Raw genomic sequence first — 25,931 nt, 5'->3', positions numbered from 1 at the left:
TTTATAAATTTAACTTTTATGTGGTTGTAGGGTTTAATTTTTTATTTTCTTCATTCTTAAAAAAAATAATTTTAAACTAAACATTTTTATTTTATAAAAACTCATTTATTTATTCGTTAATTATATTTCTAACTATTTTAAACATTAAAAATATTTATTTTTTAATGCATTCAAAATTAAAATTATCAAAAAATAAATAAATTATTATTTATTTATTTATTTTTGAAATGGTGCTAGATAGGGAATAAAAAATAAAAGTATTAGATAAGAAAATAAAAATAAAAAGGTGTTAGATAGAAAAATAAAAACAAAAGATTGCTAATTAGGAAAATAAAAGTGTAAATAGCTTCTTTAATTGACTGCTTAAAGCTTGGTTTATGATAATTACGCATTAATGGGGAGAGCGTAATCTGATATTTTGACTTTTTCGCAAGCTGTGTGTTTCTCAGATTATTTTTTTCACACGTCAAAGTGGTAGCATATGACAGCAATGCGAGGGAATTGTTCAAATACAATAAGGAGAGAGATGCCACAAACAAACACGACCCAAATTTCGATCATAACTCTTCCTAAACCTTAAACCCACTCACATTCTTTCGAAACCCCTTCCTTCACTTTCTGCTGTTCTTTCTTCTTCACCCAAGAAACATGAAGTTCTGCAAAAAGTACCAGGAATACGTACAGGCCCAGGAGAAGAAGCTTCCAGGCGTAGAATTCAAGACGCACAAGAAGATCTTGAAGAAGTGCAGGAAAAGCCCTTCATCCCAGAAACCCCTTAATGCGTCCCTTGCCGCCAAAACCAGCCCGGACAACTGCCCAGGTTATCAAAATCTTTTCTTTTCTTTCTAATTCCCATGTTTCGAGGTTTTGATTTTTTCTGCTTACAGAGTGCAATCAACCGGAGATAGAGGGCAATGACGGAGGGAGGAGAAAAAAAGACTCTTCTCTCTGTTTTTGCTATTCTATTAATCAATTCCAAAACATTTTTTTGAAGAAGGACCGAGGGGACTTTTTGTTATTGTTATTGAGAGAGATGTTTTAACTTTTATTGTTTGATGTATGCATTTTCTTCTATTCTATCTTGTGGCTAACTTGATATTAGTATTCAGTGTGCGATGGAACCTTCTTCCCTTCCCTTCTCAATGAAATGTCAGATGTGGTGGGGTGTTTTAATCAGCGTGCGCAGAAATTGTTGGATCTACATCTTGCTTCTGGCTTCAGAAAGTACTTTTTTTGGATCAAAGGCAGATTGCACGGAAACCATACTGCCCTGGTTCAAGAAGGCAAAGATCTTGTCACGTACGCACTCATAAATGCCATGGCAATTCGAAAGATACTCAAGAAATATGATAAGGTATGCCTGTATTTTCTGCTTCCCCGAACAAGTTTTAACAAGTACAAAACTTAGATATAGTTTATTTGGTGCATTTGGGGTTTTGGTATTGGTATGGTTCTGTTCATATATATCAGAATTGGGGATTTTACAAGGGAACTAAAGGTCTGCGCCAAAATCAAGGCAGATTATTATGGAAGAACTCTGATTCTGATTGAATAGAAGTTTCAAAATCAAGTAATCTAATTTGAGCTTTTAACTATCCTTTTTGTTTGGTAGGAGTGCTAATGGTTAGTTTAGGTCATTTTTGTGAAAATTTGAGTCTTTGTTGTATGTTCTTATTTCTACGTCTGTCACTACAGATTCATTATTCCAAGCAAGGACAATTATTCAAGTCGCAGGTCCAGAGCATGCATAAGGAGATTCTTCAGAGTCCCTGGCTTTGTGAGCTTATGGCCTTCCACATCAATTTAAGGGAAACTAAGGTCAAGTCGAGGAAGGAACATACTTTGTTCGATGGATGTTCTCTCACAATTAAGGATGGGAAACCGTCACTTTCTTGTGAGCTCTTTGATTCTATCAAATTGGATGCTGACTTGACTTGTTCTATATGCTTGGTAAGTTTCTCAATATCAGTCATTGGATGAGTTTGCTTCAACTTTAATTTATTATATGTTGTGTATTTGAATATTACTGTTGTACGAAGGCATGAAAGGTGTAGTTAAGTTAAATATTATAAATTAGAATTTTAAATTGAAGTCAAATTCTGTTCCTATCAATACACTGAATGCTTATTCTTTAACTATTTTATTTGTTTATGGTTTTCATTTATCTCACAGATATCAGTGATTTTCACTTTCCCGAATACAAAATGCAACTTCAAAAAAGAGATAGAGTAAATTGAAAATTCAGTTTAGGTTCTAAGTGAAACAATATGTTTCCCATGGAATTTGGAGAAGCATTTTCCTAGATTCTTCTTCACTTATTCACTAACACTGTTCATCTGGCTCCTATTACAGGACACACTGTTTGATCCAGTTTCTCTGACTTGTGGCCACATATTCTGCTATATTTGTGCTTGCTCGGCTGCATCAGTATCTATTGTTAACGGACTTAAGTCTGCAGATTCTAAAAAGAAATGTCCTCTATGCCGCGAGGTAAGCTTCCAGAATCCAGATACATGACGTTTATATTGCAGGTTGTCCTACAACTTGATTACTGTAGCTGATAAAAACTAGGAAATTTTTCATTTTAGTTGATTCCATAGCTTCACTCAAAAGATGTGGTATAAATCATGTGAATAACTCATGATTAAGAGGGCCATCTATCTCATATTTATAACTTGTGCTCATGATAGGATAATGATCAAACTCTAAAGCTTCATTTGATGTTATTTAAATGGATTTATCTCAAATCCAAATCCATATTTTTGGATTTTAAATCCAATCCATTTAATTGAATATTGATTAGATATAGATTGGATACATTTTTTGATTATCCAAATTGTATTTTGGGTTTGATTTGACTTGGCCTGATCCCGGTTGAGCCAAGACAATCCGGACTCCGGTTGAGCCAAGACAATCCGGACTCAGGTTGAGCAAAGTCGGCCCAAGTCCATGTCGAGCCGAGACATCCGGGCCCAAGTCGAATCGAGTTGGTATGAGCCAAAATTGAGCCAAGTCGTTCCGGGCCAAAGTTGAGCCGAGTCAACCCTGGGCCAAGTTGAGCAGAGTGGGCCAAAGCCCAAGTCAAATTGGCACCCAAACCAGGTTGAGTCGGCACCAAGCCCATGTCGAGCCAAGTCATCCTGGGCCCATGTCCAGCAGAGTCGGTCCGGGCACATGTCGAGACGAGTCAGTCCAAACCCATCTGGAGTCGAGTCGACTTGGGCCATGTCCAACTAAGTCGCCTCGGACCGATGTCAAGTCGAGTAGATGCTGGCCGATTTCAAGCCCAGTTGGTGTGGGTCAACATCGACTCGAGCCGATGCCGAGTCAAGCGGGAGGGACGATATCGTTCCGAGAGGGCTCAGGCCGATGTCGAAACAAGTCAGCCAAAGTCGATATCGAGCCGAGTTGGCCCGAATCGATGTCTGGCTGAGTGGGCCTAGATCGATGTCTGGCTGAGCGGGCACGGTCAATGTCGTGCCGAGTGGGCCCATATCGATGTCTGGCCAAGCGGGCCCAGGCCGATGTCGGGTTGAGCAGGCCCGAGTCGATGTTGGGTCGAGCAGGCCCGGGCCGATGTCGGGACAAGCGGGCTCGGACCGATGTCGAGATGAACAGGCCCAAACTGATGTAGGGAAAAACGGGCTCGGGCTTATGTCTAGGTTGATATCAAGCAGAACGAGCCCGGGCCAATGTCTAGATTGATATCGAGCAAAATCGGCCTAAGCCCATGTTTGGACGAATTTGTCTGGGCGCATGCCGAATCAAGTCAGGGTCGATGTCGGGCTGAGCGGGCCCGGATCAATGCAGGCTGAGCGGGCCCAGATCGATGTCTAGCCAAGTGGGCCCAAGCCGATGTCAGGTCAAGCCAACTCGGGTCCAGCAGGCCTAGGCCAATGTCAGGTCAAGCAGCCTGGGCCGATGTCGGAACGAGCAGGCACGGGCCGATGTCAAGACAAACAGGACCGGGCCAGTGTCTAAGTCGATTCAAGCAGAACGGGCTGGGGTCGAATATCTAGGTCGATATCGAGCATAATCGGCCTGTGCCCATGTCCTGTCGAATTTGTCCAAGTGCATGTCAAATCGAGTCAAGGCCGATGTCGAGCGGGCTCGAATCGATGTCAAGTCGAGTGGATGCTGGCCGATTTCAAGCTCAGTTGGTGTGGGTCAACATCGGCTCGAGTCGATGCTGATTCGAGCGGGCCAGGGACGATATCGTTCCGAGAGGGCCCAGGCCGATGTCGAAACGAGTCGGCTCGGGCCCAGATCGATGTCTGGCTGAGAGGACCCGGATTGATATCAGGATGAGTGGGACCAGATCGATGTTTGGCTGAGCGGGCCTGGTCGATGTCTAGCCGAGCGGGCCGAGGTCGATGTCGGGTCAAGCGAGCTCGGGTCGATGTTGGGTCGAGCAGGCCCGCGCCGATGTCGGGTAGAGCGTGCCCGGGTCAATGTCGGGTCGAGTAGGCCTGGGCCGATGTCGGGTCGAGTAGGCTCGGACCGATGTCGGGACAAGCGGGCTCGGGCCGATGTCGAGATGAACAGGTCCATGCTGATGTAGGGAAGAACGGGCCCGGGCCGATGTCTTGATTGATGTCGAGCAAAATCAACCTGAGCCCATGTCTGGACGAATTTGTCCGGGCACATGTCGAATCAAGTCAGGGTCGATGTCGAGCTGGCCCAAATCAATGTCCGGCCGCGCGGGCTAGCATTGAAATCGGGATGAGCGGGCTCGGATTGATGCCAGGCTGAGCGGGCCCAGATCGATGTCTAGCCAAGCGGGCCCAGGCAGATGTCGGGTCGAGCAGGCCTGGGCCGATGTCGGGACGAGTGGGCACGTGCCGATGTCAGGACGAACAGGCCCGGGCCAATGTCTAAGTCGATATCGAGCATAATCAGCCTGTGCCCATGTCTTGTCGAATTTGTCTGGGCGAATGTCGAATCAAGTTAGGGCCAATGTCGAGCGGGCCCGAATCGATGTCAAGTCGAGTGGATGTTGGCCGATTACAACCGAGACAAGTGGGCTCGAGCAGATGCCGAGTCAAGCGGGCCAGGGACGATATCATTCCGAGAGCGCCCAGGCCGATGTCGAGTAAAGCAGGCCAGGGACGATATCGTTCCGAGTGGGCCCAGGCCTGGATCGATGTCAGTTTGAGCGGGCCCGGATCGACGTCTGGCTGAGTGGTCTCGAATTGATGTCTGGCTGAGCGGGCCCAGGCCGATGTCGGGACTAGCGGGCTCGGGTCGATGTCGAGACAAGCGAGCTCGGGCCAATGTCGGGTCGAGCAGGCCTGGCCCGATGTCGGGACAAGCGGACTTGGGCCGATGTCGGGACGAACAGGCCCAGGCTGATGTAGGGAAGAACGGGCCCGGGCCGATGTCTAGGTTGATATCGAGCAAAATCAGCCTGAGCCCATGTCTAGTCGAATTTGTCCGGGCGCATGTCGAATCAAGTCAGGGCCAATGTCGAGCGGGCTTGAATCGATGTCGGGCCGAGTGGGCCCAGGCTGATGTCAGGTCAAGCCAGCTCGGGTCGAGTAGGCCGGACTGATGTCGGGTCGAGCAGGTCTGGGCCGATGTCGGGCCGAGTGGGCCCAGGCTGATGTCAGGTCGAGCAGGACTAACAGGCCCGGGCCATTGTCTAAGTCGATATCGAGCAAAACAGGTCGGGGTCGATGTCTATGTTGATATCGAGCATAATCGGTTTGAGCCCATGTCTAGTCGAATTTGTCCGGGTCGATGTCGAGCGCAGTCGGCAGACCCATGTTGAGTCGAGTTGGACTGGGTCCATGTCAATTTAAATCAGTCCAATTTTGAGCCGAGTTGGTCCGCGTCTAGGTTGAGTCGGCTTAGGCCCAGTTTAAACCAAGTTAGTATGTGTCCATATCAAAATGGATTTAATGCAATTGACAAAATGAATTTAATCTAATTAACCAAGTGGATATAATTTAGGTTTAATCCTCTTTAAATGGATTTAAAAAAAATCCAAATAAATTTGATCAGTTAAAATGGATATGAATTTTAAATCCAATCCATATGTTTGGATTTGGATAGGATCTATGAGCACCCTACACCTAACTATCGGGCTGTTAAGAATTGGCTACCCAAATAATTTTATTTCTCTTCATTTTGTGGATTTGAACCAATTAAAAAGATTGGCTACTTAGGCCTAGTTCTTACTATTGTTTATTGCAGGGTGGTGTATATGAAGGTGCCGTGCACTTGGAAGAACTAAATATTCTGTTAGGCCGAAGGTATGGTCCTACGTATCCCATTATTTGGGGGCTTAAAACCAGGGGTAGTAATTGGTAAAGAAAGATGGATGTTATTAGAAAATGTTTTTATATCATATTGTTTCTGCTAAATCCTTGAACATCACTAATTTCAATCCCTTAACAGCTGTCAGGAATACTGGGAGCAGAGGCTTCAGACCGAGAGGGTGGAGAGGATTAAGCAAATAAAGGAACATTGGGATTCACAGTGTAGGGCATTCGTAGGGGTCTAAACACAACATGCAATTTTTTAAACTTCTTTTGTAGAGTATAAGGTTTGTAGTTTTAGTCTGAAATGCAAGTTTGCATGTTTGATGTTTGATTGTTGTTCTGCATGTAACATAGTGAATAAGGTGAAGCTGCCTTTAAACTGTGCATAACTTTGTTGGTGGCGGCAATGTTTTTATTTAAGAAATTAGTAGTGCTGTTCATTGTATGTATCTGTATCTCACTTTGAAAATGGATTTAGAAACTCTATTCATCTCATTAACCTTTATATTTTTAGCCTATTGCGAAATTAGTCCTTAGTTCTTGATGGAAAAAATTTGTGGATCACCTAAAAAGCCTCTGCATTGGGATTTTCTTCACCAATTTCATCACCTTTGATTCATCTCATTTTAAAGTATCTTATTTTTAAAGTATTTTATTTGAATAAGAGAGTTTAAATTGATTTCATTAAATTGTTTTAAGTATTTCTTTAAAATTGTTTATCCATTCACACTATTATTTTCTGAAAATTTAAAAAATAAAAATAAACCGAGATTTTTAGAACAATCTAAGATGAGAGGTGAAGGTTCGAATGTAAGGATGATGAGTACAAACATGTAATTATGACAGAATTAGATTTCTTATTTCTCATTATTTTGAAAATTTACAAACATGTAAAACATAAATAAAAATAATAGTTTTTTAAAAAAAGAGGTGAATATTTGTTCTAGCATTTTTAACTTCTACATTTTATAATAGTGTCTGGCTCAAATTTTATTGATTTATTATATCCTTAAAAGTACAAGTTTTTCTCATAAGTTTTTTAAGCTTTTGTTTATTAATGTATTTTCCTCTTTTTAAGAGTTTATTTTTCTTTAGAATTGTATCTGTCCCAATTTTTTCATTTTGAAAGAAATACTTTACAGAATAATTAAAAAAGTTACTTACATTAAAATAATACATTTCTTTCAAGATTTTTAAAACGCGTTTAATTGGCCTTTTTTTGCAAGCAAAAGAGATAAATAAAGAGAGAACTAAGTTAAAAAAAAATCATAATTTATAATTACAAACTTTGATTTGTATTCTTACAAACTTTGATTTGTATTCTTACAAACTTTTCAGGCATTTCGAAGTGTAGATACTATGAATTTTGATTTGTATTCTTATAAATTTAAAACGTTTATATTTATATTAGTTTATTATACTAATATGATTATAAAAGATTGTTAATTATACATTCTTGATAAATAAATTCATATATTAATTTTGAAAGAAATAGAATGACAGGATTCTCCTTGTATCCTCTTCCCGTATATAATAGGAATATAATTCATATAATTAATTTCTTTTAATTTCTTAAAAGCATAGTTTAAGTAGTTAAACACTATTTTTCAGTATAGTTTAGTTTAGAAATAATTTTTCAGTTCAGTTTAATTTCGGCAAACTATTTTCCAGTTAAGTTTTTATATGATTTAATTCAATTCAATTTATTAGCTTCTAATACACTACTGATCCAAATTCTTTATCTTTGTATTACTCTCTCTTTTTCCGTTTCAACATCTATTTGGTTAGGGGAAAAAAAACATTTATTGAAATATTAATTTCATGTTTAATAATATTTTACTTCATAAAAAAATTATACTAAAATAGTTTTGTTAAGAGAAGAAATCACATTTCTATTGAAATATTAATTTCCAGCTTTGTATTAGCTTAACAAGAAAATATAGTTTAAGAACTATAACAGTTCATTAGATTTTAATATTAAAAAAATTAACTAAACTTATAAACAGTTTAGCAGTGGCAAGTTTATTTCACTTGTCTTAGTTTATAGTTTAGTTTAGTTCGGATTAATTTTTTTCTTCTAACCTATAAACTAAGAACAACCCTAATTATAGGTGATTTGATGAGATGAAACAAAAAATGATAATAGGAAATTATAAGTGTTTTTGTGTGTTTAGAAACAAAGGTGAAAGTGATCCATATAACATAACATCATTGGAATGGTGACCCCACTCCACACATCAATTTCTGTCATTCTATGTCATGATCTGTTTCCTACACATGCTATATCATCTTAGATGGAACAAAATTAGAAAGACAACGTTTTATCTGTTACTCATATATGGGTGGTGGAGGAAGCCATACAATGGAGAAACACCAGATTTTCTTAATTTCTTATAATCCACTGGATCGGTTGGCATATTCTTGAACTAATGCCCCAAAGAGAGATTCTCTCTGAAGCAAATTGGAAGGCTTGTCATATTCTTTTGCTCGTCCTGATACAAACACAACAACAACAAATTCAGGCAACTATGGTCAAAGAACAAGTATCATGCAGAGACCAATGCAATGCAATGCAAAGAGAGTATATACCTGCGTCTACAACTAGCACTCTGTCACAGTCCATGACTGTGGGTATTCTGTGAGCAATGCTGATGATGGTGCATGCTGCAAATTCCTCTCTTATGATCTTCTGAATCACGCCATCAGTTTGAGAATCAACAGAAGCTGTGGCCTCATCCATAAACAAAAGTCGGCTTCTCTTAAGTATAACACGCCCTAGACAAACCAACTGTCTTTGCCCCACACTCCAGTTCTCTCCGTTTTCCACCACTTCAAAGTTCAAACAAAACTTTCTCATTAGTACTACAACCATCAACAAAACTAAACAACCCAAATAAATTAGGAAAAACTCTCTACCTAAAGAGTCAAGTTTTTCAGGCTTAGCAGCAACAACATCTTTTAGCTGGCAACGCTCCAAGCTCTACCACAATAAAGTTATTAGACTAATGGATTGAAAATATTCAACAGAAGAGTTGACAGATTTTAATTGCCTCATAACTTACCTTCCATATTTCTTCATCTGTATATTGTCCAATGGGGTCAATGTTGTTTCTGACAGTTCCTTCAAAAAGCACAGGCTCCTGAGGAATGATACCGAACCGTGATCTGAGATCGTGAAGTCCCAAGATGGATATGTCAATACCATCAACTATTATTTTTCCGACCAAAGGTTCCACCAGCCTAAAGAATACTTGAATTAAAGTTGACTTTCCACTCCCAGTTCGACCCACAACGCCAACTTTTTCACCTCCACCAATGCTTAAAGTAATTCCTTTGAGCACCAGAGGAGAATTTGGACGATATCTGACCTGTTCACCAGAAGCTCAAGTCATCATGACCGTGTTGCACAGTTCAAAATAGTAATGGAAAACTCTAAATAAGAAACAATGTTCAGGTTAGTAGCTTAAATCAATAGAAATCGGTGAATTATTTTGCAAAATATAGATGCTTTCAGATGTAAAACAATCAATTTCTTCGTACTCAAGTTACCTGCAAATCCTTGATATCTACATTGCCTTGACCTGGCCAATTTGAAGGAGGTAGATGATCCTTGATATTCCATGCTGGTTCTGATGGAATATTTGTAAACTGCTTTATCCTCTCTACTGACACCATCTTGTTTTCGATGAAACAACTGATGTATACAGCCCAGAACAAGACAGCGTTTAAGGACAACCCATAAGAGAGAGATAAACCAATATTTTCTGCATCAAGAAGAACAATCCAATCAGTTTATAATAAAATTTTGGTTGCGACACAAACATCCTTGTTTTATGAAATGAGCGACATGGGCGCATGCAATGCAAGACAACCAGGTACTACGATTTAAACTGATTTGTTTGCAGACAATAGACCCAATCGTAAGAGCTACACAATTTAAAGAAGTATTATTGTGATCAGAGTGAAACTCACATAAATAGATAGTAGGCACCGAAGTTTAGAGTTCCTTTGGAGTCAATTTACCTGGCTTTATGATACCGTTGGGCAAGATGATCATGAACAAGGCAGAAATGCAAAAGACAATGCTTCCAAACAATTCTATGCGAAATCCCAACCACTCATTAGAACTATAGTTGTGGAAATCTATTCGCAAATTAGAATTCACCCGTTTGAGATTTTCAACACAGAATATCTTTTGCTTTCTGAATGAACGGATTGTCATGACCCCTGCAATGGTTTCGGAGAAGTATTGAATAACTGGTGCTTTGGTAATTGAATCCATGCGAGTAAATTCCCGAGATGATGCAAGATAGTAATCCTGAAAACACAGGAATCGTTTACATAAAGTATGCAAGATATATTCAATTGCAAACAAACTACATTCTGACTTGTGAATAATATGAATTGTATTTGCAAAACAATGGAGTCTAATGGTTATTGTTCTACACATTATGAAACACGGCCATTCAAATTTCCATGTACATAAAACCAAAAACTCTGTAAGTAACTTCAACACGGTGGAAGCTATGGTATAAATCCACCATTCATATTACAAGATGGCACGCATTTTCAGTTTTACACATTTGCAACCAAATAAAGGCAAAGCAGTAGACAATCAGGGTTATAAAATTCATACCCGGTACCATAAATTCAACCAAACAAGAGGAATTATCAAAAACACTGTTGGCCAAGAATTTTGACAGGTTATAATGAAGATGCTGAGCACTGTAATGTACATGGTGATAACAACTCCCATGAACAAGGGGAGAAGGACATCAACATTGGTTTGATCAGTGGATGCCTGCAAAGTTATAAAAAGAAAAATAAGCAGTATAAGAGTGTGATTAACATGTGAAATGTAAAAGTTTGTTATGATGAGGATTAGATTCTTTGTTCCTCACAGCATACTTGGCACTAAGTTCTTACCCTACTTAGAATTCTCCCAGATGGCGTAGTGTCAAAGAAAGACATGGGCGCATGCAAGATGCTACGAACAATTTGTGTGAAGAGTAGTTGTGCTGTCCTTATCCCCATGAGAGTAACGAAGTAGGATCTTCCCACTAACAAGACACTGGAGACAACAGCAATAATTGCATAGACGTATATGAACAGAGAAGGGTTAAACATTTTAGCACGTTCTTCTGAGGTTTCATATGCCAACCAATAATCACTTGCCATCAAAGACACTTGCCACAGCAAAGACAGAATCAATACTATTGTAATGCCCCACCAGCCAAACGCCTCAGTGCAATAGAGTTTATACATACGTAAGCTCACTTTGCCAGTTTCTCTTTCCTCTTCTTGGACGAGTTTAGAACTTTTCTTGCTAGACTTAGGCTCATCAATACAATTGTTTTCACCATTGTTTCCCTTGTCAATTGAAGCTATCTCTAGAGCCTTGGTTGGTTTGTTCAAATTTTCACCTGGCGTGATCATACTCTGCTCTACCAATTCCATGGAGGTCTCATGCGCATCGACGAGAGCTTTAAAATCCATTCCAGACTCTAACAGATCTTCATACTTCCCTGATTGGACTATCGTACCGTCCCTCGTCACCTTTATCAAACAGATACAAAAGTATTTGAATTACTCCCCAAATCAATTTCAAGAATAGAACAAATGAAGCATAACAACGTGAGGAAAAGAATCTTACTAATATACGATCCACATTATGCAGGAAATCTACTTGGTGTGTTACAAGAACAGTGGTCTTGCCTTTTAGAGCCCCCCTCACGCATTCCTGTATAAAAGGCATTCCACAAACATTAAAGAATCATAGATTTTGCACCTAAACTAAAATCGTAGGATATCTCGAGTTTGTTTATGATGTCAAACAAAGCATCATCACCAAAACCTTGGGAGTTAGAATCTAGATAAGGCTTTGAATTCAACCTTCTCCAATTAGAGACCAATCAAACTGGACTAAATAGAATTTCTTAATGTAACAATTCTATGAAGATTACTTGAACGCTTCATGCAACAAACTAGCACATAATGAGTAAGATTATATTTAAACATAATGCGGAGCAGAACGGTTGAACTTTGAGAATAGGCACCTTAAATATTTCAGAACCAGTATGAGCATCAACAGCACTGAAGACATCATCAAGAAGATATATATCACAGTCTTGATACACAGCCCGGGCAAGTTGTATACGCTGCTTCTGGCCTCCACTTAGGTTGATACCACGCTCTCCAATTTCTGTCTGATCCCCGTAATCCATCATTTCCAAATCTTTCTCCAAACAACACACCCTGATAACCTCATCGTACCTCTGTCTGTCCATTGGTAAACCGAAGAGAATGTTTTCTTCAATGGTCTCATTTTGAATCCAAGATGTTTGTGCAACATAAGCAACACTCCCACAAACGCGAACCTTTTGCAGAAATATATTATTATATAATCAGAATACAATCAGACCCGACTGTAAACATCCTTAAAAAAGTTCTAAATTCTGAACCAGAAATCGTACCTTTCCAGAAATCTTGTGCGTCTCTCCAAGAATTGATATAAGAAGGGATGACTTTCCTGACCCTACGGTTCCAACAATTGCTGTAAGCTCACCTTTTTTTATTTTCAAATTGATATTTTTCAAGTCCTGCTGCGTGCTATCATCATCCCAACTAAAAGTCCCATCTATGATTTCCACAGCTGTTTGTTCACCGCATCCTTCCTCTCTCTCAACTGAATCATTCGACAATTCCCCGCTCAACATGAACCTATCTAACCTCTCCAGTGATATCATTGCTTGTGAAAGAGATATCATAGACTGTGGGAATGTCCTAATAGGCTCCTGCAATAACCTGAACACAGTTGTTGTGGTGAACACTGTGGCTGCATCAAGTTTAACTCCCAACAAAATAGCCGTTCCAAACGTGATAGCTGATATCCACAAGGGCGTGCTCCACAGCACAACAATATTGCCACAAATTGAGAACATCAACTTGGAGAGCCACCCATACTCCGTCTCACGGAAACCCAAAATTCTCTGCTTGAAATGTTCCTCCCAGGCCTGAAATTTGATCACAGACATATAGTTAAGCATCTCATTCACAGCTTTCATTCTGGAGTCCCGGTTCACCATCAGATTTTGAAGGAACTTGTTGTTTCTTTTGTTTCCCTTTACAGAATAGGCAAAAGCACAAACCAGACCAAGAAACGCGATGACAACTGAGTCACCTAAACATTTGTAAAGCAGAACCAAGCCAATACCAACTTGGAGTGGCATCATCCACACAGCATGTAACTGGAGCATCATGTCAGAGAGTTGCTGGGTATCCACAGCCATGTAATTTACAATTGTCCCAACTCCATGTTCCTTCCGAGAAGAGAATGATAGCTTTAACCCCTTCTTATACAAAGAGGAGATAAGAGTGCAGCGTATAAGCATCCCAAGCTTTTGAGCTTGGAAGTTGAAATGATGAGTGCTCATGACTTCGATGAACTTAGCAACGAGAAGGATCAACACGAGGTAGTATCCTTCATATTTAGAGTTTCCCTTCCCTGATGTGAAATCCACAAAACTTTGTATCAGAACCGGCCCCACAAACATGACACAGAGCCTAATGATAGCTAGGAAGGCGCTGAAGACCAACTCCTTCCAAAAGCACCGAAGCAAAGTCATTCCTACCGGATGCTTTGATGTCTCGTTTGATGTAGGCCATTTTGATTCAAAAATAGAAGACATTCTCTCAGCTCTATGCTCCGGAGAAAGCGTTGGAACATCATCAATCTTCAGCACGGACTTGTACCCTTTACTCAATAAGGGGTTCATCCAAATCCAAAAAGTCTTGGATAATAGAGAAGCTGAAGCAAAACCAGTAACCTCGGATTTTCTCTCAGTACCATCATGCAACTTGGCTTTTCCTTCCACAAGTGGTCGTGTTTCTTCTGTCGTCAAAACAATGCCAGTGGATCCTTCAACCGCCACAAAAAGAAGAAATAACGACAGAGGAAACGAAATGAAAGAGACCACCTCATCCACCCTGACGCCTTCGACCTCATCCACGTCCACCGAGACCAAACGTACGACAGCAGAAACAATGAACAACAAAATGACAAAGAAATTTACAATCCAATAAACTCGAACTGACAGAGGGTGTGCAACGACTTGAAACCTTTTCTCGTGGATGATGAAGACTACAAGCACAGCATGTGTTATGGCCTGGACTAACCAAAACACCTCGTCAACTTGCTTCCACGGCGCCATGGTGGGACTGCTAAACGTAAGAACAGAAGCAACAGTGTAGAGCACAGTCAAAAGAACCACTCCAGTTATGGTTAACTTAAACCGCATAGTTGTATGGAAAACGGATATGACGTTTCCGATTAATGGTTTGCTGAGGTCGGTAGTGGAGCCACCATTGAAGGTGGACCTTTTCCAGAGCTTGGTGGCAGCAAACACGAAGAGAAACACGAGGAGCACGACATCAACAAAAGACAATATAGCTCTTTGAGGACAAGGTGTGAGGAAAATGTATCTTATCCACTGAAGCATAGTTGAGATAAAGGTTTCCCCTGAGGTTTGTTTCACAGGGAATGCACAGGAGAGGGTTGAAGATGCGAGGGACATGTTTGTGAAACTTCACCTTCAACTTTTCTCTCACGCACTCTCTCTGCTACCTCATGAACCTCTCAGAACCAGATTTATTGATGAATTATTATACTAAGTTGAAATGGTAACACTATATATGCACACGAATTTGCATAATAAAATGATCAAGTTCTTCTTAATTAGTAAGGGATAAGTAGTATGTTGCATTTATGAATTATTAATTACTATTAACCATTGAAACTGGTTACAGCTAGAAAAACTGAAAGTATGAGAAATTTGCAGCATTAGTGCTGAAAATGTATGAAGGTTACAACTCATATATGTTTTGTTAGGAAAGAACGAAGCATGAAGAAGGAATATCTGTTTCTGTCCTTTGAAGGAGCACCACCGAACTTCCCTTTTGTGTGCATCACGTGTATACCAAATATAGTAATTAACTGTGTGCATGCTACATGTGTAATAAGTGCAGAGACTATCTTCATATTCATTTATTTATACACTGCTTTTTCCCCTGTGCAAGGCAAGAGATTTATTTTAAAATAAATTTATTATATAAAATTGGTTTAATAAAAACAGAAAAATTGGAAAAAATAGCAAATAATATGTATAATAAGTATGAAAATTTAAAATTATATAATTTTGGAATAATAATAATTAATGGAGACAATAATAATAATTATGATAATAATTTTTTTCAAATAAAGTATCATGCATTATAATTATGATTAAGTGATTTTTAGCACAATAACATGAGTTTACAAATATAATATATTTAATATATAAATTTGATTTGAAAAATAAGAATAATTTAAAATAATAACAAATAATATTAGTTCACATGTTGCTACACAATTTATCCCAATACATATGAAAAAATGGTTATTATTGGAAGTTATTATTGGAGAGGTTTTTGTAAAAAAAAAAAATTGTGTTTTTCCCTTTTGGTAACATGTAGAGAAATGACCTTTTTTATATCTCTTTGATTTTTTTTTAGCTCTTTCTTTATACCACACAATGTTAATATTGAATGAAAGTTGTCCAAAGCAAGAATTTCTAATTAAAAAATATTAATTAGCAGAAACAATTATAAACTCAATTAAGAGACATAGATCATTATGGTAGTACCTAACATATTATCATTATTGTGGAACAATTTGTGAAGCAAGTATCAATTTTATTTTTCTTCTTGCCTTTTCTTGCATCATATTGATCAATTTCTGAAAAAAAAACATTTGTAAGGAAGTTCAAATTAATTGAATGCTCAAAATAAACACAGTATTTAGTAAAAGAGAACTTTGAAAATAAAAGAACATAAATTACTCAAATTTAAGTCAGAGATAATGGTTATCTATTACCAATGTGATGTGTTGTATTTTGAATATATAAAATTCAATTGCATCTACAGTGAAACTTGGATACTTCTACTTGTTATGTGTACATTTATGTTATGCAAAATTTCAAAGTGAACCACATTCTTTTGGAATGTACCAATGTCATTGAATTGGAAGTAATAAAAGTTATAAACTATTCATTTATTTTAGTTAAAATAAAATTCAAACATGCTATTACATGTACTAAGGAACTTTTGAGTCACAGTCATCTTCATTTTCATTGTTGTATTTTGTGAGTCATTTTCATCAATATGCATATCTGATAGAATTAATATTACTCAGTTCAACCAAATTGAATATGTTAAATGAAGACTATATGTTACAACAAAAGAAAAATCAGGTTTTCTATTTTTAATGACATGTTTTCAGTTTGCAAAATAGGTCAAGTGTTTTGCATGCAAACACTCTAAAGTAGTTTTTCAGTGTACAACTTATGTTATGGTTTTTGGTAGCCAAATTTTCACTCTGAATGATATTTGATTTTGTTATATGATTGTGGTTAAGTTCATTCTCAACTGCAAAAATACAGATTTCACTAAAACAGTATTTACCTTTAAAATAACAGTGAAAAAACCAGAAATGAAACATAATTGTTGTACAAAATATGTTAGTAGTTCTATTTGTCAGCTTTTGAGAACGAATCATGTTTTTTTTCTTCTTGCGTTTTTTCATCACTTTGGTCCATACCTGAATGAAGTTTAATTTGTCAACTTCAAAGCAAGTGAATATTCAAGTTGCATTACATATGTTGACAAATCAAAGATGTTTGTTTTAAAAAAATGTGTTTTATAATATGGAGTTGAAGAAAACCTTTGATCACACGTTTGTTATATATTTCCCGAAAAAACATTTTGGAGTACAACACCAGTCATCACCATCAACAATATTGTTTATAGTACCCAAAAGTACAAAAGTATTTTCCCGTAACAATACAACAAAGTAATCAACCTCTGCTAAATAACGTCATAGTCTTTATAATCTACAAAGGTTTATATGCAATGTTTGCATATTTTGAATCATTTTTATCCATAGCAGAATGAAGTTTAACCTGTTATCTTGAAAGCAATTGAATATTGAATTCAAATAACGTCTTTGTTTTCAGAGTATCTAGTTCAACATAAGCATCTAGTTCAACATAAACATTTCCTTTGTCAAATTTTCCTGATTCTGAGAATAAATTTGGTATAATTTTTTTAATCAATATGTTTTTTGTTTTCATTAATGTATTAGGAATGAAGTTGGATTATAAAGAAAAAATCTAACAGAAAAAACGAATACACAAAAACAATTAAAATAAACAAAGAAAACATGATAAGTGTCAAAGTAAATTTAATTAACAAAAACAAAGTACTTATCCATACTTAGTAGATTAATTTCTCCCATAAAAATAAAAACAATGTACTTTTTCAATATTATTAATGAACTTTTATTCTAAATATATCTTTTGCATAAGATCAAGAAAAAGAAGAGAGAAAAAGTTAGGTGAAGTCACTCCTTAAGTGCCAAAGAAGCAACATAAGATAATCAACTTAACAAGAACAAGTCTTTCAAGTGATTATACAAAACTTAAGCGATAAATGGCAATTGTGAAGCAAATTAAAACTCAATACTCAAGTACTAAATTAACACAGAAGATAAAAATGGATCAATTCAAAAAATGAGATGGCCAATTCTAGTCATTCAAGTCACTGATGAAGCCAAAACAAAATTACACAATGAGAACAAAAACTTAGCTCAAGAGACACAAGCTCCCGAATGACAAGTAACAAACTTAATACAAAAGTAAAAGGTTTCCTTAAAGGAAATAGTGAAATATTTAGTATAATTTGGCAATGCAAGGCCTAAATTTTGTTTTGTTTTGTTTTCAACTAATAACGACACTAGCCAAATGAGGTATTCTTAGTTTCTTATAGTTCAGTGGATCGGTTGGCATACTCTTTAACTAATGCCCCAAAGAGAGATTGCCTCTGAAGCAAGTTGGAAGGTTTATCAAATTCTTTCGCTCGTCCTAATACAAACACAACAACAACAACAAATTCAGGCAACTATGGTCAAAGAACAAGTATCATGCAGAGACCAATGCAATGCAATGCAAAGAGAGTATATACCTGCGTCTACAACTAACACTCTGTCACAGTCCATGACTGTGGGTATTCTGTGAGCAATGCTGATGATGGTGCATGCTGCAAATTCCTCTCTTATGATCTTCTGAATCACACCATCAGTTTGAGAATCAACAGAAGCTGTTGCCTCATCCATAAACAAAAGTCGGCTTCTCTTAAGTATAACACGCCCTAGACAAACCAACTGTCTTTGCCCCACACTCCAGTTCTCTCCGTTTTCCACCACTTCAAAGTTCAAACAAAACTTTCTCATTAGTACTACAACCATCAACAAAACTAAACAACCCAAATAAATTAGGAAAAACTCTCTACCTAAAGAGTCAAGTTTTTCAGGCTTAGCAGCAACAACATCTTTTAGCTGGCAACGCTCCAAGCTCTACCACAATAAAGTTATTAGACTAATGGATTGAAAATTTTCAACAGAAGAGTTAACAGATTTTAATTGCCTCATAACTTACCTTCCATATTTCCTCATCTGTATATTGTCCTATTGGATCAATGTTGCTTCTGACAGTTCCTTCAAAAAGCACAGGCTCCTGAGGAATGATACCAAACCGTGATCTGAGATCGTGAAGTCCCAAGATGGATATGTCAATACCATCAATTATTATTTTTCCGACCGAAGGTTCCACCAGCCTAAAGAATACTTGAATTAAAGTTGACTTTCCACTCCCAGTTCGACCCACAACACCAACTTTTTCACCTCCATTAATGCTTAAAGTAATGCCTTTGAGCACCAGAGGAGTATTTGGACGATATCTGACCTGTTCACCAGAAGCTCAAGTCATCATGATAGTGTTGCACAGTGCAAATTAGTAATGGAAAACTCAAAATTAGAAACAATGCTCAGGTTAGTAGCTTAAAGCAATATAAATCAATGAATTATTTTGCAAAACATAGGTGCTTTCATATGTAAAACAATCAATTTGTTCCTACTCAAGTTACCTGCAAGTCTTTGATATTTACATTGCCTTGACCTGGCCAATTTGAAGGAGGTACATGATCCTTGATATTCCATGCTGGTTCCGATGGAATATCTGTAAACTGCTTTATCCTCTCGACAGACACCATCTTGTTTTCTATGAAACAACTCATGTATACAGTCCAGAACAAGACCGCATTTAAGGACAACCCATAAGAGAGAGATAAACCAACATTTTCTGCATCAACCAAACCCACCCAGTCAGTTTCATTATGTTAATAAAATTGACAACGGCACAAATATTAGTCTTTTAAAAAAACGAGTTTCATTATAAGAATTGATTAATTTAAAGAAGCAATATTGTAGTGACATTGTGTAACTAATGTCACTTGAAGTTTAGATTAGATTTCCTTCAGAGTCGGTTTACCTGGCTTTATGACACTACTGGGTAACATGATCATGAACAAGGCAGAAATGCAAAAGACAAAGCTTCCAAGCAACTCTAAGCGTACTCCCAACCACACATTGCAGCTATAGTTGTGGAAATCCATACGCAAATTAGCATTTACCCGTTTGCGATTTTCTCTACAAAAATTCCTCTGTTGTCTGAATGCACGAATTGTCATGACCCCAGCAATGCTTTCAGAGAAGTGATGAATAACTGGTGCTTTGGTAATTGAATCCAGACGAGTTAATTCACGAGATGATGCTAGATAGTAACCCTGGAAGACCATAAATGAGATAGAAAACACAATTTGTTAACATAAAGTATACAAGACACATTTAATTGAGAACAAATTACACTATGATTACTGACTAATAGGGATATTACTTTATCTATATTATGAAGCACGACCGGTCAAAACACTCGGAGAAACATATTGGAAGTTATAGTATAAATCCATTTATTCACCTTACTAGATTAAACAAATTTTCGGGTTTTGCACATTGGCAATAAATGGTAGAGTATTTCAAAATCAAGTAATAAAATTCATACCCGATACCAAATATTCAACAAAATAAGAGGGAATATCAAAAACACTGTTGGCCATGAATTTTGAGAGGTGACGATCAAGATGCTGAGCACTGTAATGTACATGGCAATAACAACTCCCATGAACAAGGGGAGTAGGACATCAATATTGGTCTGATCAGAGGAAGCCTGTGGAAGTTAAGAAAAAAAATCATTATAAGTGTGTGATTAAAATGGGAAATGTAAAAGTTTATATCGATAAGGATTAGACTCTTGAATATACTGAATGTTTAACACAACATACTTGGGCACTAAGGTTCTTACCCTACTTAGAATTCTCCCAGAAGGAGTAGTGTCAAAGAAAGACATAGGCGCATGCAAGATGCTACGAAGAATTTGTGTGAAGAAAATTTGTGCAGTCTTTAGCCCCAGGAGTGTAAAGAGGTAATATCTCGTCACCAACAAGATAACCGAAACAGCGGTAATAATTGCATAGATGGATATGAAGAGAGAAGGGTTAAACATTCCACTTTCTTCTGAGGTTTCATACGCCAGCCAATAATCACTTGCCATCAAAGACCCTTGCCATAACAAAGAAAGAACCAATACCAATGTGATGCCCCACCACCCAAAAGCCTCAGTGCAGTACAGTTTATAGATATGTAAGCTCACTTTGCCGGTTTCTCTTTCCTCTTCTTTGATGAGTTTAGAACTTTTCTTGCTAGACTCGACCTGCTCAAGAGAATTGCTTTCAGCACTGGTTCCCTTGTGAATAGAAGTCACCCCTGGAGATTTTGTTGGCCTGTTCAAATTTTCAGCAGGCATGACCACACTCTGCTCTACCAGTTCCATGGAGGTCTCATGAGCAACCACCAGAGCTTTAAAATCCAGTCCAGAATCTACTAGATCATCGTACTTTCCTGATTGGATTATCGTACCGTCCCTCATCACCTTTTGCAAGTACATACATAAGTTTTAGAATAACTCTCCCAATCAAATTGAAGATTACAACAGACGAAGCATAACTGCATGAGCACAAAAGACTTACTAATATTTGATCCACATTATGTAGGAAATCTACTTGGTGCGTAACAAGAAGAGTGGTCTTGCCTTTTAGAGTTCCCCTCACACATTCCTGTATAAAAGACATACGATAAACATTAAAAGGCACATATTTTGTATCTCGAGTTTGTTTATGGATTCGAATGAATCACATCATCCGATTAACATTTGAGTCATGACAAGGTTGTGAGTTCAACCCACTCAGTACAACAATTCTATGAATATTAGTTAAACTCTTATGCAACAAACTAGCACAGAATGAGTAAGATTATATTTAAACATAATGCGGAGCAGAACACTTGAACTTTGAGAATAGGCACCTTAAATATTTCAGAACCAGTATGAGCATCAACAGCACTGAAGACATCATCAAGAAGATATACATCACAGTCTTGATACACAGCTCGGGCAAGTTGTATACGCTGCTTCTGGCCTCCACTTAGGTTGATACCACGCTCTCCAATTTCTGTCTGATCCCCATAATCCATCATTTCCAAATCTTTCTCCAAACAACACACCCTGATAACCTCGTCGTACCTCTGTCTGTCCATCGGTAAACCGAAGAGAATGTTTTCTTCAATGGTCCCGTTTTGAATCCAAGATGTTTGTGCAACATAAGCAACACTCCCACAAACCCGAACCTTCCACACAGATATTTTATCACTACGATCAGACTTAACTTTAAACATCCTTAAATAAAACAAAAAAAAATGAATTCAGAATCAGAAAAATCCTACCTTTCCAGAAATCTTACGCAACTCTCCAAGAATTGATGCGAGGAGAGAGGACTTTCCTGACCCTACAGTTCCAACAATTGCCGAAACATTCCCCTTTTTTATCTCGAAATTGATATTTTTCAAGTTCTGTTGCGTGTTATCATCATCCCAACTAAAAGTCCCATCTATGATTTCTACTGCTGTTTGTCCACCACATCCTTCCTCTCTCTCAATTGAATCATCCAACAATTCCCTGCTCAACATGAACGTATCTAGTCTGTCCAATGATATCAATGCTTGTGAGAGAGATATCATAGACTGTGGGAATGTCCTAATAGGCTCCTGCAATATCTTGAACACAGTTGTTGTTGTGAAGACCGTAGCAGCATCAAGTTGAGCTCCCAACAAAATAGCCGTTCCAAACGTGAGAGTTGATATCAACAAGGGCGCGCTCCACATCACAACCATATTGCCACATAATGAGAACATCAACTTGGAGAGCCATCCAAACTCAGTCTGACGGAATCCCGTAATTCTCTGGTCGAAATGTTCCTCCCAGGCCTGAAACTTAATCACACGCATGTAATTAAGCGTCTCATTAACAGCTTTCATTCTCGAGTCACGGTTCTTCATCACATTATATTGGAAGCGGTTGTTCCTACGGGTATTAATCACAGCAAGCACAAAAACACCAAGAAGACCGAGAAAAGCGGTGATCACTGAGACACCAAGACAATTGTAAAGTAGAAACAAGCCAATGGCAACCTGAAGTGGCATCATCCACACAGCATGTAACTGAAGCATCATGTCAGAGAGTTGCTGGGTATCAACAGCCATGTAATTCACAATGGTCCCTATCCCATGATCCTGCCGAGCAGAGAATGATAGCTTTAACCCCTTCTCATACAAAGCGGGGATAAGAGTGCTCCGTATAAGCGTCCCAATCTTCTGAGATTGGAAGTTGAAATGATGAGTACTCACAACTTCAATGAACTTAGCAACGAGAAGAATCAACACGAGGTAGTATCCTTCATATTCAGAGCTTCTCTTCCCTGATGTGAAATCCACAAAACTTTGTATCAGAACCGGCCCCACAAACATGACACAGAGCCTAATGATTGCAAGCACGACACTGAAGACCAACTCCTTCCAAAAGCACCGTAGCAAAGTCATACTAACCAGGTGCTTCGATTTCTCGTTTGATTTAGGCCATTTTGATTCAAAAATAGATGACATCCTCTCAGCTCTATGCTGTGGAGAAAGCGTTGGAACATCATCAGTCTTCAGTGCTGACTTGTACCCTTTACGCAACAAGGGATTTATCCAAATAAAAAAAACCTTAGATAATATAGAAGCTGAAGCGAAGCCAGTGACCTCAGACTTTCTCTCACTCCCATCATACAAGTTAGTTTCCTCCTCAACAAGCTGTCGAGTTTCTTCTGTGGACAAGACAATGCCGGTGGATCCTTTTACCGCAGCAAAAAAAAGAAATAACGACAGAGGGAATGAAATGAAAGAGACCACGTCATCCACCTTGAAGTCGTTGCTTTCATTCACGTCCACCACGGCCAAACGCATAACCGCAGACACTGTGAACAACGAAGTGACAAAGAAATTCACAATCCAATAAGCACGAAGCGCAAGAGGGTGTGTAACAGCTTCAAATATTTTCTCATGGATGATTAAAACGGCAAGCACCGCGTGTGTTATGACCTGGACTAACCAAAACACGTCCTCAACTTGCTTCCAGAGCACCTTGGAGGAACTGCTAAACGTAAGAACGGTAGCAACCGTGTAAAGTATAGTCAAAACAACCTCTGCGGTTAAGATTAGCTTGAACCGAATAGTTAAGAAAATGGATCTGCTATTTCTGACGAGTGGTTCGTTGAGATGAGTGCCGAAACCTCCATGGGAGGTGAGCCTTTTCCAGAGCTTGGTTACAGTAAACACGAAGAGAAACAAGAGAAGCACGACATCCACGAAAGATAATATAGCTCTTTGAGGACATGGTGAGAGGAAGAAAAATCTCAGCCATTGAAGCATAGCTGAGATAAACATGTCCCCTGAGGTTTGCTTCACAGGGAATGCACACGAGAGGGATTGTATCCACGCCGAAGATGAAAAGAACATGGTTGTTTCTGTCCCTAGGAAAAAATCACCTTCGACTATGTGAAATAGACCTTAGACCAGAGAACCAGAGCTATGTAACAAAATACTATTTAATTATTAAACCCCGCATCAGGCAAGAACAGTAAAAAAATGAGACCAAGTTGCACCAACAATCTTGAGAATGAATAATGTGTGGTGTGGTGCCTCACAACAACTCACATCACATTCTAGTGGAAGAAAAAGTTTGAAGTGCGACGGCCCTTGATGAAGGAAAAACAGTGAAGGTTATGATTGTGTTGTGTGAAAGATGTTCAATTGAAAATCTTATCAAATGGATAATTTTTATACAAACAGTGACGTAGTATTGATATCAATTGATGGTTGCCATGGATTGGTGGTAATCTGTGATAAGAGTGATTACTGTTGTAATTAGATAAGTTCATGCAGCAGGATCAATGCAGTTGAAGAAAAAACTCACATTTCTCTGACACCTTGTCCGAGGGAGAGGATTGGTGACCCTATATTTGGTGAGAACCTAAAAGAGAGATAAAAGATGATTTTGAAAAGTATAAATTAGGATTCGAAGAACAAATGAAGTAATTTTCTTATATTCAAAAAGTTTTCTGTAATCATCCTTTGGAAAGTGAAACTTTATGACCATATATGCAGCTTGGTAGCAGAAAGCTGTAACCTGTATACGGAGCGTTCCTTTTCAGCAGCAACAACACGTGAAGATGAAAATGAAATCGTATAAGTGAAAATGGAAACGTTCAAATCAAAATGCAGAAAGTAGAGTGAATTAAGGAGAGTGTGTCATAAAAAGAGGAAAAAAACAAACATGTATAAAATTAAAACAAATAATTATATCTTATGAATGCTCTTGCCCTTGTGATTAAACTATTGAAAACATGAATTAGTTCAACCGAGGAAATAGAAAAGTGTGAATCTTGTATATTTTTTCTTTCTATTCCAAATCATATTTCTATATAAGCTTAGTTTTTATTTCTCTTTCATTAAATATTTATTTGTTTTACTAATTTTGACTAACTTTGTTGGTTTTCTGATGTGAAAAGATATTAATTTCTCATAAATTTCTTTTTTCCTGTTGGTTACCCAAGTCAACACAATCTATCAAAACATGGTCCAGATGTTTATTGGCAGTTCTGTTGGATTGGAACTACAGTTCACGGAATATCTTTAGAATGTGAGCCATTAAGTTTTTGTTTTTTTTTCTGGTTCTTCGGTCACCACATGTGTTTGGTTAGATACATTATTGTTGATGTGAAATTGGAGTGAGAAAATGTTTATGACGTTTGGTTATGAATTTATGGAAGAGAGAGTTTAGGTTAAGGGAAGAATGACAACTCTTATGTGCTTTCTTTGGATTTAAAGGTACTTTTGGGAGAGACTAATTGGTGATGGAAAAAAAAGATGATAGATTAAGGGAAGAATGACAACTTTTATGTTTTATTTGAATTCGAAGATAAATTTTTAAGAGTATGTTTAGATCGAAATGATTATTTATTTGAAAAAAAAAATGTGTTTGTTTTCGGTCAATTAAGATGAATGAAAGGTGATGGCATCGTCAAGATTGCGGAAGAAAGGCAGAGAATTATGAAAAAATTTATACGTAAAATTTAAAATAGTAATAATATTATAAATAATAAGAGTAATTAAAATAAATTTTAAAATAATTATTATTATTATTATTATAAACAGTAATAATAAATATAAATTAAAAATCTAATAATAATTCAAATAAATTTATTAAATAATAATATTAACAATAAAAAATTATAAAATATCTTTTATATGTA

General features: G+C 37.7%; 3 protein-coding genes across 9 annotated transcripts; 1 reads left to right on the top strand and 2 right to left on the bottom strand.

The window, feature by feature from the left end:
• The first annotated feature begins 516 nt into the window (after positions 1-516).
• On the top strand, positions 517-6,758 carry LOC137814738 (putative E3 ubiquitin-protein ligase BAH1-like 1). Of its 2 annotated transcripts, none has more exons than XM_068617625.1 (6): positions 517-820; positions 1,110-1,354; positions 1,696-1,950; positions 2,353-2,490; positions 6,196-6,254; positions 6,400-6,758. In XM_068617625.1, the coding sequence occupies exons 1-6, from the start codon at positions 649-651 to the stop codon at positions 6,503-6,505; spliced, it is 975 nt and encodes a 324-aa protein (XP_068473726.1). In that variant the 5' UTR covers positions 517-648; the 3' UTR covers positions 6,506-6,758. The 2 variants fall into 2 exon arrangements, with proteins under 2 accessions (XP_068473726.1, XP_068473727.1); XM_068617626.1 differs by having other exon boundaries at positions 542-820; positions 1,103-1,354.
• Positions 6,759-8,461: 1,703 nt separating this feature from the next.
• LOC137814737 (ABC transporter C family member 4) lies at positions 8,462-15,283 on the bottom strand. The gene is made up of 11 exons (XM_068617624.2): positions 12,737-15,283; positions 12,320-12,640; positions 11,917-12,003; positions 11,190-11,819; positions 10,900-11,064; positions 10,287-10,581; positions 9,813-10,027; positions 9,326-9,631; positions 9,180-9,243; positions 8,853-9,092; positions 8,462-8,755 (listed from the first exon to the last, which is right to left on the bottom strand). Exons 1-11 carry the CDS (start codon positions 14,834-14,836, stop codon positions 8,655-8,657), a joined length of 4,524 nt encoding a protein of 1,507 aa, XP_068473725.2. The 5' UTR covers positions 14,837-15,283; the 3' UTR covers positions 8,462-8,654.
• A 2,548-nt stretch (positions 15,284-17,831) lies between these two features.
• LOC137814736 (ABC transporter C family member 4) lies at positions 17,832-24,931 on the bottom strand. Of its 6 annotated transcripts, none has more exons than XM_068617623.1 (13): positions 24,806-24,931; positions 24,593-24,649; positions 22,027-23,594; positions 21,610-21,930; positions 21,276-21,362; positions 20,552-21,178; positions 20,252-20,416; positions 19,682-19,976; positions 19,278-19,492; positions 18,791-19,096; positions 18,645-18,708; positions 18,318-18,557; positions 17,832-18,217 (listed from the first exon to the last, which is right to left on the bottom strand). In XM_068617623.1, exons 3-13 carry the CDS (start codon positions 23,581-23,583, stop codon positions 18,117-18,119), a joined length of 3,978 nt encoding a protein of 1,325 aa, XP_068473724.1. In that variant the 5' UTR covers positions 23,584-23,594; positions 24,593-24,649; positions 24,806-24,931; the 3' UTR covers positions 17,832-18,116. The 6 variants fall into 6 exon arrangements, with proteins under 6 accessions (XP_068473724.1, XP_068473720.1, XP_068473722.1 ...); XM_068617619.2 differs by having other exon boundaries at positions 22,027-24,516; positions 24,806-24,907; XM_068617621.2 differs by having other exon boundaries at positions 22,027-24,149; positions 24,806-24,907.
• Between the last annotated feature and the right edge of the window lie 1,000 nt (positions 24,932-25,931).

This window comes from Phaseolus vulgaris, chromosome 1, assembly GCF_051622355.1.
Source record: "Phaseolus vulgaris cultivar YP4 chromosome 1, ASM5162235v1, whole genome shotgun sequence".
NCBI classification, from domain to species: Eukaryota; Viridiplantae; Streptophyta; class Magnoliopsida; order Fabales; family Fabaceae; genus Phaseolus; species Phaseolus vulgaris.
Note: the sequence above shows the minus strand (reverse complement) of the source record. Positions and strands in the feature narration are given on the sequence as shown.